This window comes from Loa loa (assembly GCF_000183805.2).
Source record: "Loa loa unplaced genomic scaffold supercont3.25, whole genome shotgun sequence".
NCBI lineage: Eukaryota > Metazoa > Nematoda > Chromadorea > Rhabditida > Onchocercidae > Loa > Loa loa.
In genome coordinates, this window is record NW_018108205.1 from 59944 (window position 1) to 80054 (window position 20111).

The 20111-nt window shown below is 35.1% G+C and overlaps 2 protein-coding genes across 2 annotated transcripts in view; both read left to right on the plus strand.

Moving 5' to 3' along the window:
• The window catches only part of LOAG_05578 (hypothetical protein), a gene marked incomplete at both ends in the record, with an annotated part of 7997 nt that extends 751 nt beyond the window's left edge, over positions 1–7246 (plus strand). The window contains 19 exons of the mRNA XM_020446901.1: positions 451–597; positions 738–850; positions 937–1148; positions 1363–1585; positions 2024–2169; positions 2348–2995; positions 3182–3327; positions 3426–3523; positions 4216–4390; positions 4509–4712; positions 4906–5048; positions 5453–5519; positions 5611–5745; positions 5883–5971; positions 6069–6206; positions 6343–6454; positions 6590–6661; positions 6845–7083; positions 7186–7246. Coding sequence (XP_020302809.1) covers positions 451–597; positions 738–850; positions 937–1148; positions 1363–1585; positions 2024–2169; positions 2348–2995; positions 3182–3327; positions 3426–3523; positions 4216–4390; positions 4509–4712; positions 4906–5048; positions 5453–5519; positions 5611–5745; positions 5883–5971; positions 6069–6206; positions 6343–6454; positions 6590–6661; positions 6845–7083; positions 7186–7246 — 3168 coding nt within the window. The remainder of the gene's footprint in view (positions 1–450; positions 598–737; positions 851–936; positions 1149–1362; positions 1586–2023; positions 2170–2347; positions 2996–3181; positions 3328–3425; positions 3524–4215; positions 4391–4508; positions 4713–4905; positions 5049–5452; positions 5520–5610; positions 5746–5882; positions 5972–6068; positions 6207–6342; positions 6455–6589; positions 6662–6844; positions 7084–7185) is intronic.
• A 5335-nt stretch (positions 7247–12581) lies between these two features.
• LOAG_05579 (animal heme peroxidase) lies at positions 12582–19796 on the plus strand (the record flags this gene model as incomplete). The annotated part of the gene is made up of 21 exons (XM_020446902.1): positions 12582–12631; positions 12735–12844; positions 13549–13675; positions 14377–14599; positions 14754–14962; positions 15132–15292; positions 15387–15540; positions 15684–15934; positions 16017–16155; positions 16311–16422; positions 16645–16875; positions 17277–17456; positions 17537–17696; positions 17822–17988; positions 18207–18265; positions 18574–18692; positions 18925–19048; positions 19147–19252; positions 19322–19470; positions 19566–19681; positions 19771–19796. The coding sequence occupies 21 exons, from the start codon at positions 12582–12584 to the stop codon at positions 19794–19796; spliced, it is 2973 nt and encodes a 990-aa protein (XP_020302810.1).
• Between the last annotated feature and the right edge of the window lie 315 nt (positions 19797–20111).

The following is a 20111-nucleotide window of genomic DNA, read 5'->3' on the forward strand; positions in this document are numbered from 1 at the left end:
AAAAGAACTGTTTTAGTTGCTTCTGATTTGAGNTTTAAANGTTTATTCATTTCACCTACGTTCCATTTGTTTCGTGTTTAATCNCGAAAAGTGCTGCTTATGGCACACTATAATTTACATAATTAAAGAATTTATGAGCAGCTCCAAGGACTCGACAGCGAATATGCAACGTAAAGTAAAACGTGCAGCTGCAGTGGAAGCTTCTAAGGTTATCTACTGTTATCGCATTGTTACTTAGTTACTTGATGAAGCTATTTCGAATTATTTGCTTAGAAAAGCTATTTCAACTGATTGCTGTAAAAGTCAAGATTTATTCGGAATCGTGCTGACAAATCGTGATGCTTCACGGTTAATGAGCTTATTCTGTCGTCTAGCTAAAAAGAGAACCCATTTCTTATTCATATCAGTGAGTCGTAAGTTATTTCAGACTGCTAGAAATTTTTGTTCCAGGTACATGAGCAGACTCATCCAGTTATAACGGATGCTTTATATCACTGTCCTCCACCACCTAAACCTCCATTTGCTATGGGAAAAGGTCGGCGCGGGCCAGTTACGCCTCCAAGTCCTAATGAAAGTCGTTTGTTGGCAAATAATGATGTGAGTTCTTCGTTTTTTCTCAACTAACATGAAATGCTCCAGAATACACCAGACAAATATCTCTGGTGTGGCGGTTCTGCAACTAGGCAATTTACGATGTGTTTTTTTAATAATCATTTCAAGTACCATGTTGTATTTAGACATCAAACCAACTAAATACCGGTGGAGATGGACACCTTGCAGCAAATTCTGGTCGTAGTCTTCTAAGCGGATTGGCAAATATTTCAGCAAGTCATCAAATTTCCGCTGATCGGTTAGTGTGTTATTTCTTATATTGATTGTCACAATCAAGAGATGTAATGCAGCAGGAAGAGTAATGCATAGTGGAAAATTTTTTAGGACGATAAGGCGCGGCCCACATACTCCACCATATCCTCCGAAGTCACCCGATTCTCGATCACCATCACCAGTAATCACTGAAAAGCCAGTAAGTGTAAAATCGGTCGCCAAGTCAACAGCACCGAGGGATCGAAGTCCAGTAATTGTCCTACCTACAGTTAATTTGTGTAAACCGAATTATTCCGGTAATACAAGTCTTGGAGGATACCCTGGTCCGTTTTCTTTCATGTTACTTTGTTCTTTTACATAATCATCATGTGCCATATCATGAATTTCCCTTTTATCACTTTGCAATTACTAGTTAAACTGATGTAAAAATTTTGTCGAAGCACGTCATAGAATCATCTGTGAACATGATACAAAATACATTCTATTCTAGTTAGTCAAATCCATTTGTTTGACAGTCACTGAATGCACATATTCTAGGCAGCAGTGGTATACCACAAATGCCTTGTTTCGGTTCCTTACCGGGTTTACATGTGCAGCCATTTCTGATGATGCAGCCGCCCTCAACATCCGCCACTCTGCCTCCGTACATGAATACACAGACGAACAACCATACAACTGGAATTTTTCAAACCTCTGGTTGGTCAGCAGATGCTGGCTTTGGAGTTTGTCCTCCCTTCAGTTACGCTTCATCAGTTCCGAAGTAAGTTTTCTTTTGATATTACAGTGGCATCAGATCGACTCACTGATGACCCGACGAACTTTCCGTTTTTTTTTTTTTTGACATCCATTTACATAAAAGACCTTGTCAACTGTTACCTAATGAACAGTGGCATAGTTCGGGACGTTGAGCCATATTTCAAATGTTTATTCGCTGCGGTATTCATTCTTGAGCTATCGGAACGATTTTTTAGTGCAACTACTGTCAGCATATTAAACAAAAAAGTTACCGCAAGAAGTTTCACATTGGTAACTAAATAACTCACTCGTAGTACTTGTCGTTTATTACAAGATTTTTAAAGATTGTCAACGAATTTTTTATTAAGCCGTTACTTAGGCTCCTAAACTTATTGTGGACATGAGATTTTTCTTTTTGTTTTTTTTTTTTTTCATACAGGATTTCAATCAAAAGTTTTTTTAGCGAACGTGTACTCGGTCCTGAAGTACTTGCCGTTCCTCCACCACCGCCGCCACCTCCACCACCAAATGATATGCGACTAGTGTCACAGTCGAGTTTTTGCGTAAAGAACAGCAACGCGTGTTTTGTTAAAAGCGATCCAAAACCAGGTACATATGATGAAACACTAACATTGATTGAATTGTATGGAAATTACCGCTGTTTTGAATTAAATAAGATTTTGGATTCAATTAAAACGAAGTGAGTATTAACTGAAATCAAACTTTCAAACTATATCTCTCATAAGGTTTTATATGAGCACTGCTTTAATTATTGCATCTATTTCAGAGACTGCTACTGTTATCAAGCCGAAGGGTATACCAATGGCTTTGGATCCGATACTGCTTGATCTCGCTGACCTGTCTCCGAAACCACGAGTTTCTAAGTCAACAAAGCCTTCGCGCTTTCAAAGTGAAAAAAAGAAATTATCCATGAGCAGAGACTCAGTTGTTAAAGAGAGTCGCGGTGCCCCGGACATAAAAAGTAGTGGACAGAAGTGTGGTTTAAAGCTAGGTGGGACTGGAAAAAAGGAAAGTGGTAAAAAGACAAAAGAAGGGGTCAACATGGTTAAAGTTCCAAAACCGTCCGAAAAAATTCAACGTAAAGAATTGGATGGTGTAAGAAATAAGAATCCGAAACCAGTTGCTGATGGTCCACACAAAACCATTCGGGTAACTAATAACTCTCTTGAATCGACGAGAACTGATGGAAAAGTAAGTAAGAACGCATTGGGCAGTGCTTTTCCAGTTGGTGGCACTGATTCGTTAGCAAAAGTTGTGGCTGATGGAAAAATAATGAAAGCAGATAAAAGTAAGACGGATGTTACTATTATCAAAACTGGTGAAATCCAACGATCTGAAGTGAATTTGGAAATTAAGCAGGTAGCAGACAGTGATATACTTGAGAAACAATTGAGTGTCTCTAATTTGGAGGATGGTATGTTTTTCTTTTTCTCGGGAATTTTCGATAACGTTTTACTTTTATTGTACATAATTTTGAATTTGAAACCGATATCCATACTTTTTATGGCGAAACCAGATCATACGCACCGCAACATAGTTCTTGATTTAGATAATTAACACATAAACTATTATTAGTAAGTATTATTTGCAAGAATTTCAGAAGAAAAACCGCATCGAGAAACTGAAGATGTTCGAGGGGTTGAAGAGATGGTTGTGAAAAGGATTCTCTTTGTTCCAGAGGATGATTTGAATGAAGATGAATTGGTGTCATCTACTGATTCTGAAAGAAACCTTACTCCGGATAATGTTTCATTTTCATTAATGTTATTGCAGCCCTATCATTTTTGAATCAGGATAGTTATTTCAATTTAGAAGTAACAAAATTTGTTATAAATTTCATTTAGACTCGGTTTTTCGGAGTCTCTGGGATCTCATCAAATGAAAATCATGAAGATGGAGTTGTTGAACTTGGACCACCAGCTTCTCCAATGCCTGGAGTGTGGTTAGTTTATTAATATTTTGTTTTATGTAATCTCATTATTTGTTGTATTCACTATTTATACGTCTTTTTTCAAAAGATTCATTTTCAGTGCGCTAATGACATGAATTGGATTATTTTACTGTCGAGCTTATATCATATTTTTTTTTTTGTCTTGGAGTTATATATTCTCAGAGTAGTGAACTTTTGTTAATTCTTAAGAAAGCTTACGATGAGGAGAGTAAAAGAGAAATCAGTTTCTTTTTCTTTTTTTTTTATAATACATGATCTTTGAAAAGAAGATTTAGAATAACACAGTTGTGAGCCCGGTATGTTTTCTTGTGCTTCAAAATCAGTCAAAATATTTGAAGTGATTTGGTTATATGACTTCGAAAGATGGTCGACATCAATTACTTATAAATTACTTATAAAGAGTGGAGTAGTTTCATGTCTAAATATCATCTAATAAGTGAACTTGGTATACATAATATGGCTTTATACTCCATAATATAGTTGTAATGCTCCACAAATATACCAATTTATGTTTTCGATTTACTTATATCCAATTTTACTTCTTCTATATTTCTAGTTGGGTGCCTGCCCAGCTCTACCTTTGCTAATAATAGCTTTCATGGAATAACAATTGAAATTTACAGAGATTTGGTCTTCGAATTTGTATTTTGAGCTTAGAAATAATTTCTTCGCAGCTGTTTCAGTGAACGTGAACATTCATCTCCATCAACAAGTGGTTTCACTGATTCTACACCATGTGGTTTATTCAAGCAGGCAACCGCGATAGATGTTGCAGGTTGTTCGAAAACACTGTATGGCAATAAAAGTGTATTACGACATAAAAAGACTCATGATCAGCTGCCTAAGATTTCTGAGAAGGTCCTTTTTTCGAGATGTCTCTTTTATGATACATTTTTGATTACGTGGTGTTTTATTAATACTAATTTTTTTTCTTTGAATAAAAATCTTATTCTGTGAAACTGGAAATGTACTTCAGTTTCGAAAGTATATTCATGTCGTGACGCATCCAAATGGTGGCGCTTCGATGCTTAAGGCAGATTGGTCGAAAATTAAGGACCATTTCAGCGGTTCCGAACTGGATGAGTTTACCATGGAGTTTGTGACATTCGGTTTGGCTGAAGTTAACAGCACACCTGTCTTTGTAATCGCTGTTATTGAAAACGCTGCCGAATACCTTCAGGCAGGAATTATATTTAAAAATTTCAATAGTATCTTCGTGAAGTGTTTTTTGTAATTTTATTAAGGAAACGAAGAATTGCGAGATTACGCGAAAAAAAAGTGAAATTACGCCTGTGGGAACTCAAATTAAGTTTTTTCGGCTTGTTTTGATCTTTGATTTCTTCGCAGAGTAAGGAACTTGATGTCGATTACAGAATGGTTTGGAATATTTTGCCAAGAAATTTCCCCATATGCCGGTAAAGATTGGATCACTTACCAGTAAGCAGTGTGTTAGTACAACGACTGTTTCGGAATATTATAGTCATGTTATGGAGACTTGTCATCATGGAACTTTTAGGTGAGTTAATGAGAATTTGCGACCGGATAATTGTTTTTGAAATGTCTATGGAACCATCCGGAAGTTTTCGTGATGTTTAGTGAGAAATTTGTAGGAAAGACCCCATCAATCGTTACATCACGGTACGAGAAAAACAACTGTTGAGTATAGTCGAAGCGCTACTGGGCGTATGTTCCAGAAGCTTTAAACATTTTGGAGAAACAAAATGCCATGTAATTAGCAGTTAAATACAGATGAAACAAACCACTACCAAATTGACTGCGAGTCGTGTTTCCAAACTATTCCAGAACTACGAAATGTGGTGAGGATAGACTGTCTGGATTAGCTGTTTGTCGTTTTGCTGAACTGTTATATCATTTTAATCATGTCATCATAGTATAGTTTGACTTGAAATTCCCATTTAGATATGGTCCATTGCATTCGCTGAGTCTGGTGGGAACGAGACAGGAAGAATGTGGCAATTATTTCAAAGTTTGCTTTACATCGTATTGTACTGATTTTCTGGTTATTCATTTCTCCGATACTTTTTGTGGCTTTAATTTGGATCATGTATATTTTCAAGGAACTGATTGAGTGGTTGGAAATGTTCCCAATGCTTAAGCTCCTAATGCCTTGGGGTGAATGGTCTGGAGCAGATCTCGAAAGTCCTTCTGATAGTGATGATGGACCCATTTTTTGGGTGCGTCCAGGCGAACAGGTATTTTTCACCAATTATACATGGTAAAAAAAAATCTGTTAAATTAGTGTAGTTTTTTATGTGGTCCTGTGAACTTTATGAAATATTCTTTCACTTCTTTATTGACTGTGTTTCCTGTTTTCTTACTGCTGTTGTAGATGATAAGGACTGATGAGATGAAGGAAGATTTGTCGTCCAGAACTCGAAAGCGAAGCACATCAGTTCGACCGCATGTACCTTCCTACAGGTTCAAAACATTCTTGAATCCTTATCCTTTAATACAACTGCCATTCTTATCAAATGTTTATTGTTGTTAACTTTTTACTAAAAACTAAATTTTTTAGGTGCCGAGAGCCACGTGAGTTCTTTTTCGAAGATCGGACACCGTGTCATGCAGATCATGTAGGTGATGGATTGGAAAGGCGTACAACGGCTGCAGTTGGTGTGCTTCAGTCAATCTATGGACCAACGGAAAAGAAGAAGTAAGGGGATAGCAAATTTTTTTTTCATTTGTGGAAAACGTTTATAAAATTTCGAATTACCCTACAAAATTTCACTAAATCAACTGGAAATCGACCGTGCAAGACACTTGATATTGTACAGATTTGCATTTTGTAGGAGTAAAATAGGAAGAAGGGCGGTGAAAGATGTCGTCTGTTTCCATGCGAGTGACTTTGAAAGAATTGTTGATGAGTTACAGTTGGACCTTTATGAACCTCCGATGTCACAAGTATAATCACATTTCCTAAATTTCTTTCGCAAGAATTTGAAGTTTGTTGTTCTCTGTCTCTAATAACATCTTGCTATTTTTAAATCTGCAGTTTGCTGTAATTCAGATTAGCAATTCTTATCCTGAATATTTTAGTGCGTACAATGGGTTGAAGAAGCAAAACTAAATCAGCTAAGAAGAGAAGGAGTTCGTTATTCACGCTTTTTGGTAAATTCTGCATTCTAGTTCTCAACTACTGAATTTACTGTTCACTGACTTAGCATTCATATTTATGCGATATTAAGTGATAAGGATAAAACAGGTATTAAGGATGGATGAAAGCATTGTTTTCTGTGAAAGTTTGCAAATTATTTTGTGGTTTATTTGCATTACTGCAGATTAACTTTTCAGTTGCATGATAACGATGCTTACTTTCTGCCTCGGAAAATAATCCATCAGTTTCGAACTATAAGTGCTTGCGCTTCTATTGCCTGGCATGTACGTCTTAAGCAGTACTACAATGACAATGCGGAAATGGAAGCAGGTGAAAATGGAGAGATTGTAAAAGAAGAGACTGTGGAAGAGAATGAAAATGGAAATCCTCGAAAACGGAAGAAAGATGACAAGAGAAAGTGTGGAAAGTGCAAGGGGTAAGCTTTCGTTTTCAATTATTCGTAGGTTCCTTGTATATATTCAAGAAATTTGGTGTGACTTTTATTCTTTAACATTACTGAAATTCGCTGTTCCTTCAGAAAAGACCGCGCGAAAATAGCGAGACGTTCGGATGATTGTGGACCAAAATCTTCGAAATGATGGAAATTTTTATGAGTCGGCAGTTTAATGTCGGCAACATCTATTCAACACATTCCCTTGACAAATGGAGGTAGATAAGTTAATGGTTTTCTGAAAAACTACTGTTACTGCGGAAAGCATCCTTTGAAATCAAAATTTCCATTTTTAAGCTTAGGAAACAAATTTTTCTAGACAAAGTTTTCCTCCAAATATTTGTGCTGTTATGCGTAGTTACTGGCACTTTCCGCCCCTTGCCTCTTTCTGCCTTTCTGCCCTTTGCTTTTACTTCTTGCCCCTTGCCTCCATTAATTGCTCTATTAACTGTTAATATGGCCATCATCAGCCTTATTTGGCACTGTAGAACTAATTTCACATCTTTACGTGGTATATTACCTATAATTTGTCTGAAAATTTATGCGTTTTACCTGTTTTATTTGAATCTGATTAAAGTGTTATGATTTATGGCTGTTAGTATTTGTATATTTTATTATTTTCGCTTGTTTAATGTCATCAGCTTTCTGTTCCTTGCTTCTGTGTATTTAATGAATCTGATTCTGTGTATGACTGATCAGTTGTTGAAGATCAGTTGACATATATTTGAATATATTTAAAATATTACTAAGTTAGTTGAGATATTGTGCTAGAACTGTCACTATTTTGGCGAGCACGGAATCACCTTTTCATTATTTGTCTTATCGGGAGTTTTACATCCTTTAAAATTATGTTCATGGAGTTGATTGTCTTCGTCGTTTTGTTTCTTTCTTAGTTATATACTTCATCAGGAATGTAATCACATGAAATCTTCTGTATCATAGACATTCGTCTTTTTTCATTTCAGTAACCTGTTTGAAGTGAGTTTTTTTTTCAATGTCTGTTCATATCGAATCTCAGTTCACAGGAGTAGCGCATTTATAGTGTAATATATCTTTCTTTTATTCACCGTTAAACATGAACATTTTTTAAATAATCTATTTTGCGATAGTAACGGTTGTGCATATGTGCGATAGTATCTGAATGTCTTAAAATAGAGTCAAGGTCTTTGATTTGATGGCCTAGTCCTGAACCTTTCAGCGTTTGGGATACATTCTTGGAAGTTGGTAATAGGTGCAAATTGTAGTTAAATATAAGTGTGAGCAAAATTTGGTTTACCGTTTGTTTGGTATTCCAAGTCGTCAAGAAGTAATAAATTGCGGAAGTCGTTTACAAATTTCTAATGTGAACTGAGAGATTCACCGTGACTGATACGAAGATACCGAACTGCTTTTTGTAGTAGTAATTGAAGTGGTGGAGAGTAATTAGTAGGTTCAATTGCAAATACTTAATTGCTTATATTATTATGAATGTTCTTCTACAGACTGCTATATCCAGTTTGAAAATTCCAATCTTGATTCCATAACGAATGGGAATTCAAACTTCTAATAAAGACGAGATAATATATTTGTCAAGTTACTTTTCATTGAAAACTGCATGTCAAAATACGGTGAAATTGCGACTTTCAAGCTGGAGATCTTTGTTTTCATTATTCAGCTCTTTTCTTAAGACATACGATTTAAATAACATGGAATCTTGAAGGAATCGGTATCCGGGTAGCGAGTGTGGGACATGGAAAATGTGGAAACTAGTACTCACAAGCTTAAAGTTCTGAATTGAGTCTGAATTCAGACCACGGAGGTTCCGTTGGTGTGTTTCTTTTATGACCACTCGGTAAGAAGAAGACCAACGGAACTGTGCAACCAAACACAGAATCACGAAGCCGAGTGAAGTTATTTGACTTCATCCATATAAGATGTTATCTGAGTAATGCTCGGAGGGATCGGACTGATTCGTGCCTTTATGTTCTTTTCTGAGATAATTCGTTTCAAACCCACTGGATCCGATTGTTTCGCTCTTGTTGTGTAAGAAGCCACTACGAAAAAAACAAATCTGTAATAAGTCGGATATCTTTTTCCTTTACTTTAGAAAGCACTTATATTTCATCAGCATTTCGACAGCCTGGGTTATTTGAAACTTGATAGACTAAATGAAGCAATCATCACAATCCCTGGTAATTGCATTTATTTTACAGATTCCATTGAAGGGATTTGTATTACAACCTCCATCAAAAATTCCTCGTTAAGGTCTAAAACTTTCAGAAACTTCGAAGAACTCTACTGCTTAAAGCTTTTCTCAGTAATTTATATCGTTTATGTTAAACTGAATTTGGTTCCTAAGCACTGCGCAATCAATAAAGAAACATTCGAACCGGCAAGTTTTTCTCAATAATTTCCACTTTAAAAGACCTTGAATATAAGAGAAGTGAAGAGAAACAATCATTAATGAGAGCTGAAATGAGGAAACAATGTGGATGGGTTGTAATTATTGCCTAGATCTTTGATTCACTGAAAGAATCACATTTTTCTTTTCTCCTCTTTGTTCTCTTCCTCAGACTTCCGGAGTGACTCCAGATAATTGAGCTATCTGGAATTCCTCAATTATTGATTAATTATGAAATAAGAGGTGATCAAAGACGTTGATGTGATAGATTTATACGCACTTGATTGTAATGATTTTGTCATTCAGTTCAACATTGCAACTAGAAATTGTAGATTCAATAGTTTCTTCCCTATCTTAATTTGCAGAATTTCTGCTGTGGTCATTGCCCGCATTTCACGTTTAAAAACTGCAGATTATGATTTGAAGTGCTACAGAAATGCTAAGAACTCGCAAAACAGTGGAATACAACCATTACAGAAGTAGAAACCTTTTTTCAATGCCTAAAAACTTGCCAATTTTGTGTTAAGTGATTTTCAAACTTAAATGAAGGATGAAACATATCATTGAATACATAATTATCATCATTCTTTGCTTATTTACTATTTGAATGACCCCGGCTCAGTTAATTTTTCCTTGGATTTGTTAGAAATTTCCTTAATTCACTTGTACGAGTTTTGGTACAATAAGCTGGTAATCAGACTAGTCAACCACAACTGCGTAAGAAAACTCTAAAAAATACGTCAGCAATCTGAAAGTCAACAACTGCTCAACATCCTCAAATGATTTGGATTACCATTGTAACAATTCATCTTTTGGTTCCACTAATACAATTCAGCGATTTTTACCAATACACTCAGTAGTTTGGAGTTCTAGACAATTTTTTTGGAAACATTCAGAATCTTTTAATGCTGCTTTCAAGTGTCTATGTGACCAAACGGTCCAGTTGACGAACGTAAAATGTGACTTATGAGTCATCAATCACTCATCCAGCTTATATAGGTTCTTTTGAAATACGAAATTAGTTACTGTCTTGAACGTCTTTAAATTATCTAATATTTCGATTTCTGCACTTCTGTAACAAATAATGGTAAATTGTTGCAATGATTCACTTGCATGAAAGAACAACGTTATTATGTTAAGTAGATAATATATTAATGCATTGTTGACAAAAAATACAAATATATTATAGAAACATAGGTTAGGTTAGTAATGTAATGCTGATGGATGGGCAATGGACCGGTCCTAAACGCTGATGATTTGTATTTATAAACACGGTTTGTATTTATCACAATCTGCAAATGTGATACTTCTAACAGCCTAACTGAGCACACACATTTCAACTTTCTTTCATTAATTACACAATGTGCTTGTGTCTACTCAAAACTTCTTGTTGAAATTTCACCACTAACAATAGTGGTAATAATGGATGAATAAATTAAAATAAGGCATTCGAACCATCTCCTAAAGACCTAAAGGTGTTTGTAAGTAAATTTACTAGCTGAAATTTTGGTTAAACTCTTCATCTCTTCGTTGTTGCCAGAAGTTGAATAACTTAATTTATGTTTCGGAATATGAACCGGAAAAAAGATGCCCTCAACAAATAAAATGTCGGTTGTATTCGTTAAAACAATTTCATTCATTAAAAACAATCCCAAAATTTTCTGAAGTTTTTCAGACTTTTGGGGAACTTGTTTGCTCATTTATTTATATTGATCTTTTTTTTGAGGAGTTATTAAACTGAATTGGTAGATATAGTTGTGGATATAATCTGAATGCTGGTTATACCAGTGCACAAAGCTTTTGTAATTAGCGTTCATTGGAAAATTGATACATCCTACTAAAGGACATTTAGATATTCAGAAACATTTAGGACTTGTGCTTATTTACAAGTCAATCATCAACAGCACCATCATACCCTCCCCGTACATTACACTTCATTCTAAATTATTCTCTGTATCCTGGTTCCCGACAGCAAGACTAGAAACAAAATGGAGCCTTTATGGTAATTTAGGGGCCATCTGGACCATTTCATCAATTCAACCACATTAACTTCCCGTCCATTTCTTGTCACTTTTATTTATATACTGCTAACTTTGATGTTGCATCGGATTGAAATTTGCTCAAAAGACAGTGTTTCTCTGTTTTTCTTTTCAAAAAATACTTTTCAAAATTTCCAAATCGAAAAAATTTTTAATTCCTAGTTAATTTTACAATGACTGCATATTGCCATCAAAGAACGGATCGAAAGGTCATCACAAATATTAGACGCATTTTTCGAAAATAACCAAACACAGGACTTCAAGTTCAATTTTGAAAATTGGACGGTTTAGTTTGAAATTAGGATTCTCAGTTAGATGGTTTTAGAAAGTATAAAATTAAAGATTTTAAACTTGAATGCAAGTTAGAAAAAATAAGATATTTCATAGAATGTTATGAAAAACTTGGTTAGCTCCACTTTTTTTCCAAAAGTATTTCAAAAAAGTTCGAAAGATCCGTAGTACAATGTGCCAGTTCTCCTCCCAAATAATTGTTTATCAGCTTTGTAGGTGCTGTAAAAAAATTTCTAATAATTAATCATTATTTTACACTCTTCACGTTTGGTAAACTGCCACAATATGTTCTCACAATTTTTAACACAGCTTTTCTTTGAAATTAAATGAATGCCATGTGCATGTGCTCCAACGGTTCACTTTGAATTATGCTTTGAAATTATTATTGTTCTAAATATAATTTTCGAAAACACTGCAAAAACGTATTGCCAATCGTCCTCAGATAAAATGAGCCCGAATATCACCCGGGCTATTGACCAGACAGAAATGCAACGAAAATTTGTTGGTAATCGCCCGCTCAAAATAACTGTTTCAGGTTTCATCATCTCAAAGAATTTCCTATTCACTTTGTTAATTTCGGAAATTCACTACCTGATTTATAAAACATAAATGGTGTTTCTTGGATGCTGAATTTCTTATAGTTTTCGATTTGTCGCTTAATAGTTCAGAAGTTTCGTTTCATGAACTGATGTGCATTTTTCAATGGTGGAAAAAAATTAATTGCTCAAGAATAATATCTAAACCATTTCAGAATTTGAAGTGCTGATCTCCGAATGTTGTTGATTTTCCTATTTGTATTTGTTAATTCTGCAGCATCAGAAACGTTTGTTATATTTCTAAACTTTGAAATAATTGATTTTTTGAATAATGTTTTCGAAATGATTTTAATTTCTAGACATATAATATATAATAAACGTATATTACAGTAGCTATCATGAAGAACAACGTCTAGAACGTGTGCCGCATTTTTTGTCCGTCCCATCTAACAGTAGCTTCCGTGAAGGCTCAGCTGTTCGGCTTACTTGTGAAGCAACAGGTACGAAAAGCACAGTTTCTACTCTCTGACGATGAATTTTTATAACTTAGGAAAAGGCTTTTTTTGTAGAAAAATGCACAGCGAATTAGTTATGCTGAGCATTTTGGTACCACGTCTCACAGATTTTGATTCATCAGTATAATGTTCTGCTCAAAGTGGTTTTAAGCGGGAATGTGGCTTAAATTCTGGCGCTTATTTTTTCATAGTAATGGCAGTTGAGTATTCAAATGACAGAAAAGACACGATAGCATTAGCATATAAGCATTATTAAAGTTTCCGATAATAGAAATTACACTAAGGGTCCTACTATATATCAAAGACTGATTGCATAAGTAGCTCAGTTTATATTCCCGAGTTCTAAGGTTTCAATTGGTAACATTGTTGTCTACTTGGCGAATGAAACAAATCCTGCTGTTATAAGATGTGATGAACATAGAATCTGGTTAACATTGCGTCTCTTCATGAAAAACAGTGCTTCCTAAAACGCTCAGAAATGAATCTGTATCTATCGTATTGACCTTTGTAGATAAGATCATGCAGATATTCGTTATCGAATATAGATTTACTTCTAAATTGATGCACTTCTCAACAAGCATCGCGAATTTCTACTGCTATGAGATTCAATTGCAGCATGTAAAATTGAATTGCTAAATTATTTCCCATGTCCAACTATGTCAATTTTTCTATGTAAGAAGAATTTTAAGCTAAACCGAAACCAATAATGACTTGGCATTTCAAAGGCGAACAAATTCGTCCAACTTACAAGTATTCATTGAATTTGAACAGTTCTGTACTCAGCATCTATCCATTCCAGAAAAGCGATGTTGGGAAGTAAGTTTCTTCCATATTTAAGTTATAAATATTTCCCTTTAGTTTCACTTCTCTTTGCATAGATCTTAACTTTCCACCAAATAATTGACTAATTTAAGATGCTAAGCAAACAGAAGATGAGTAATTCTCATGTGCTTCTCAATGTTTCTCATATGCTTCTGTGTTTTTTCGGACTCGTGGAATTCGGAAAAAGGTTTATTAGGTTGAAGTATGTCATGTGCACTAAGTCAGCAATCTCGTGGGACAGTATAATCTGGTAAATGCCAAACAGGAATTTAACAAAGAAATTCATAATGTATGCGACGATTACAAGAGAACATCATCAATGATTAAAACCTGTTTATGAATATATTCATGATGAAAGCAGGATATAATCACAGTCAAAATGAAGAACTTCTGGAGAGAGTTGATAAGAACGGAGGGGAAGGAGGAAGCGAAGAGAGTAGTGGATAAGTAGTCAGGGTTTTTCGATAAAAGTCTTCAAACTCAGGAATTTTCGAAATATGACCATTTTTCTCGGAAATAATTGTTAAGCTCACTCACGGTTTTCTTATTAATTAAGTTGTCTTATTAATTAATTAAGTCGTAAGTAATACGACAATTTTTTTTATAGTGCTATTATCATTTTACTTAGTGCTGGTCTTGCTTAAGCTATATTTACTTTGAAACTGCTAATGCAAATCATTATTTAAGTGGTTCAGATACATTTGTGTAGCGAGCAATCAAAATGGTCAAGTTCAACACTCGTTCGAGTTACAAATCCTCAATAACTCAGCTCCACTTATAGTGGATAGACCGGAATCAAAAGTGGTTAATCCTGGCCAACAGGTCACCTTCGTTTGTCGGATTTCCGGACAGCCACCTCCATCCGTGAAATGGTACTTTAATGGTGTGGAAATATCGCATGACGATCTACATATTGAGGTTTTTAACTTCTTATTTTTTTTTTTAGATTACAAACTGCAAAATAATTCATATTCACTATTGTTTTAGAGGATTCGGTATTTATGCAATAATTACAAAAAAATTAGAAAAAAAATATGACGATTTTGATTGTTATAACAAAAGCTAATTTAAGCTAACTCAACGAGATAATGAGCTGACGATAATTCATGCTACGCGAGAAGATGAAGGTGTTTATCAATGTATTGCACGCAATGCTCTGGGAATGACAAGCGCTAATGCAACCCTTAAAGTTTACCTGCCAAATCAACATATTCTAGATGAATCCTTAACCAATGAAGTTCTCGAAAATATTGTCAAACAAGCTAAAGAAAATGTTAACAGGTTAAACTTCAGTGAAATTCTATCGAGTGGTTCAGTTTTAATTCAGTTGTTGCTCCAAATATTTAATCAGTAAAACTGATTAAATATTTGAGTTTTACTGATTAAATATTTGAGGATTAAGTGGATATGATTCTTATAACTATTCTTTTGGGAAAGATTCCAGTTCTAGAGCAATAAACCAGTCAAAATCATCAATTAACATTGGTGAAATGTCGCCATGGGAATTCATGAAAATGTTTAAATTCAACGTACCACAAGATGCTGCACTCACCAAAGCACGAGAAATCTATGAGCAAAGTTTATTACTTGTCCAACAGTATGTTCGTGACGGTAGGTTAATAGCCTTAAGTTTTAAGATTCATTTGTTTTGCAACTTTCTTAGTCCATTAAAATTTCGATCACTCAAAGATTCCCAGTTATTTAGGTTTAAAATTCCCAATTAACCAGTTGCCAATGAATTTTTCGTTCGAATCGATTCTGGCCGTATCGAATATCCAAACAATTATGGAACTTTCCGGATGCGTAACTGGACCATTTCGAAATCCGTGTACTGACATGTGTCTATACTCCAAATACAGGTTCCACAAAAAAAATTCAAAATTTCAGTGTTATTGAAAAACGTTTTAATGATCTCTTCAGACTCTAGACTGATATAATCTTTTATATTTACTTGAAGTTTTCTTTTTAAAATTAGTGGAAACATGTTTCTTCAATCTTGAAGGACATATGATGGACAATGCAACAACATGGAGCATCAGTTTTGGGGAGTTGCACAAACACCATTTCGCCGAAATTTACCACCTATATATGAAAATGGTTTCAATACGCCAGTTGGATGGAATCCTGAAAAACTTTATTTTGGATTCAGGAAACCAAATCCTCGACTTGTTTCTATGAAGATTATCTCAACCGAAGAAATAACTCCGCATTTTGGTTATACTGCCATGATGAAACAATGGGGACAATTTCTGGGTACTTATAATAAATCACTTAACGTTAGGACTTATCTAGTCAGTTACTTCGAAATTCAACGGCATATTTCTTCATTTTACAGCACATGACATCGAGCAAACAGCGCCTGGCCTGGCACGCCAAACATATATGAAAGGAGCAATATGTAATAAAACTTGCGAAAACTTGGATCCATGTTACAATGTCCCGATGCCTCCAGAGGACCCTCGTATGCAGGGCGAGTGAGTTTTTTTTCAATTAAGGGATTAAGAGTTGGCATGTACTTCCAGTACAGTAGTTTGTTTAGAATAATATTGCAAAAATTGATGAAGATTTATGAAATGAATCTGATAAAAACATACTTCTTAATTTTAATGTATTCATTTTTCAAGTTCAGGAAAAAGCCCGAAATCTCATGTATTGAGATGGAGCGATCCAGTGCAACTTGTGGTTCCGGTCAAACTGGTCCGATTTACCGACAGCTTACCTATCGTGAACAAATGAACATCGTGAGTCCGCTATTGTTTACAATTCGATGTAGAAAAAGCACGATTAGAAATATGCAAAATTATCCATGTAAAAAATGTCCGTTATTTTTCCAATTATATAAAGTGTCTCAGATGAATACAGTTTTGCTTGCTATAAGCAGACTTTTCAAAATTGCTTTGTAACGACTTATTTCTTTAAAAATTCGATAATTTAAACATATGTTTCAAATTCTTCTTTTCAAGTTAACTGCATTTATCGATGGGTCTGGTATCTACGGTAGTGCAGAAGTGGATGCCCTAAATTTACGTGATTTATTCGGTGACCATGGCCTGCTGAGATTTGACATTGTATCAGAAACTCAGAAGCCATATTTACCGTTTGAACGCGAGTCGTCCATGGAATGTCGTCGTAATCGTTCCCATGAAAATCCGATCAGCTGTTTTTTAGCCGGTGATTATCGAGCCAATGAACAGGTTGGTGCTATATGTAGAAAGGACAAATTTGACAAACGTTTATAGTAACTTATGGAAATTTTAATCACAGAAATGATAATATGTTTGATAAGTTCGTGTTTCAGAATGTTTAATTTTCTCGTTTCTTGTCGTCTGGAAGCTTGAAACTCGAAAAGAAAAAAAATTTAGGATGAAGAAGGGTTGCAGAGTAGCATATGTTATAGGTTTATTGCTAGATCACACTTCTGCCGAATTCGGAAATCTACGTTTTCCGCCGAAGTTCGCAAACTCAGTTCTTTAGTAATCATATTTTAGACTCAGCTTTTACAAATTAAACTTATTGAATAGCTTTCTCTAATACTAATATAATCAGGGTTGCATTTTTTCTTTCTCAAATTATGTTGTATGTGTGATAATTATAGCTAGCACTGCTTAGCATGCATACATTATGGCTTCGAGAACACAATCGTATTGCGACGATATTTCTGGAAATAAATCCGCACTGGGATGGTGAGACCATATATCAAGAAACGAGAAAGCTGATCGGAGCTATGTTACAAGTAATTACCTACGAACACTGGTTGCCTAAAGTGCTTGGACCGGTACGATTTTAACTTTTCGAGAAAACTACACTAAATTCAGGAAAAAATCTGAAGCAAAGTCTTCAAAACAGTTATCTTAGGATGGATACGCAGAACTTATTGGGCCATATAAAGGATATGATCCAGAAGTGAACCCTACTTTAGCTAATAGCTTCTCGGCTGCTGCTTTGCGATTTGGACATACAATTGTCAATCCAATTTTATATCGCTTGGACAAAAATTTTGAACCAATCAAAGAAGGTATTTCAATAGAAAAAGTTTGAATTTTAGTCTTCGCTGACTGCATCTAACATGTTTCCAGGGACTTTAGGAAGTTTAATTGATATTTTGTATATCGTTTGTTGAACCATTGACAATGTCTGCAGGTCATATACCATTACACGAGGCTTTCTTCGCTCCTGAACGATTACTATCAGAAGGCGGAATTGATCCTTTGTTGCGGGGATTGTTCGCAATGCCTATGAAGACTCCAAAGGAACAACAATTGGTCAATAAGGAATTGACGCATAAATTATTTAGCCGTGTCGAAGAAGTATGTTGTAGATCGGTAATTTATGAAATATCATTGTTTGATACAAATATGGTTTAGAATTGTTTCAGCAAAGTAATGGAATCAGAATGCCTGCTCGAATTGACGAAGATGTAAATTCAATATAAAAAGATTTAATATGTTGGTAAATTTTTATATTTCAAATTTAATATAAATTGCGAAAGCTTGTCTGAAATCGACACCAACATATTATATTTCAGTCTATGTACGACCTGGCAACAATCAACATCCAACGCGGCCGTGATCACGGATTGCCCGGGTTTGTCCAATCGCTAATAATTTTGTCGGACATGAGCTGCAGGCTGATTGAATGATGAAGACGGAGAAGTTTTGCCAGATTCACAAAAGACTTCTACAATTTAATTTCCAAAATCTACACGTTTTCAAAAGTGTGCTTTCCAAAGAGAGTTGGCTAGTTGTCATCTTCTTATCTCCAGAAATCGGACTGATATGATACCCTCTGGTAATATTAAGTCAGTTCATTACAATCCATTTCGGAAATCTATCATGCCTGTTAGACCTGACCCCTTATAAAGTGAAAAAAAATAATTTAGAAGATACTTTAAGGTATGTCGCATTCCGGCGCTGGTGTAACTTCAGCGTTCCAGAGACATGGGATGATTTAGCAGATGATGTACCGAATAACAATACACGAGCTAAGCTTAAAGAACTCTACGGACACCCTGGTTAATTTCCGCTCTGAAATTCAAAACCAGTACTCGCAATTTTTAATTCTCTAATTTCTATTCTTTACTGATAACAGAACTGTATATTCGAGTATTCTTCGTTTCACACTTTGCTTAGAAGGAAAATTAATGATTCACTGAAGCACGGATCGAATGACTCATTAAATAAAATCTTTTCACATTTTCTTATTCCATGATACCCTTGCGCAGTGCGAAATGTTCTCATTTTGAGGCAATATTGACTTGTGGGTGGGCTTAATTTTGGAACGACGGTTGGCTGGAGCTTTAGTTGGACCAACAATCGGATGCATCCTTGGAGACCAGTTCAGGCGCTTACGTACGGGAGATCGGTTTTGGTTTGTTTCATTTAAAAAATTAAACCTGGGAAATATGATATCCAGAATGACTTTTTTGAAGATTTAAATAATCCCGGGAAACTCATTGTTAATTACAGGTATGAAAACGAAGGTGTTTTCACACCTTTACAACTTCAGCAAATTCGGAAAACGACACTAGCGGCTGTGCTATGTAACAGTGGTGATCACATTCATCGCGTACAGGTATTTCTTAGCAGCTTTATGGAAAATTTTTGAAGAATATCCTTTCACAAAAGCTACGGTTGTTTTTAGAGGGACGTGTTCGAGTACAGAGGGGACCGGTCCATTAAATTTTACGAAGATTGTGAGCTGGTGCCTCAAATTAATTTAAATGTTTGGCAGTCATGTTGTGACAAGGGTTGTGCTTCATACAGTGCAGAGGAGAGTATAATCCAAAGCAGGTAAGCTATGTCTTATACTGACCCTTTCTAAGGAAAAGGAATGGATCCTTATATTAAAATAAGAGTTTTCGTTCAAGACGTCATGAAACCTTCAGGAAACGAAGAGCTCATAAAACACATGGAAAACATATGTGTAACGTAGATGATGGGATGAAAAGAGATGGCGACGTCTGGAAACCGGATCAGTGTACAACATGTGAATGCAAGGCTTGTTATTCGTGGATTTATCTTTTGAAAATTTGTCATTTTACCGGAAGATTTTTGAAGTTTTGTTCAGAATATGATCTAACGTTATTCCAGGTTGGTCAAATATGGTGTTCCGTTGAAAAATATTGCAGAAAATTATCGACATAAAATGGTATAAAGTCTTCTGAAACTTCCGTATTTATTACTTCCCTCACGCATTGTTCTTTTACTTATCACAATTTGAAAAATTTCACATAACTATAAGAATTTGCAGAGGAGTCCCTTTGCCGACGAACATTTATATTTCGCGATTATGCAAAAATAACTTTGGATAAACTATGACTTGTGTATGAAAGGGGCACGTGGATATATATATATATATATATATATATATATATATATATATATATATATATATATATATATATATACTACTACTACTACTAACTACTAAC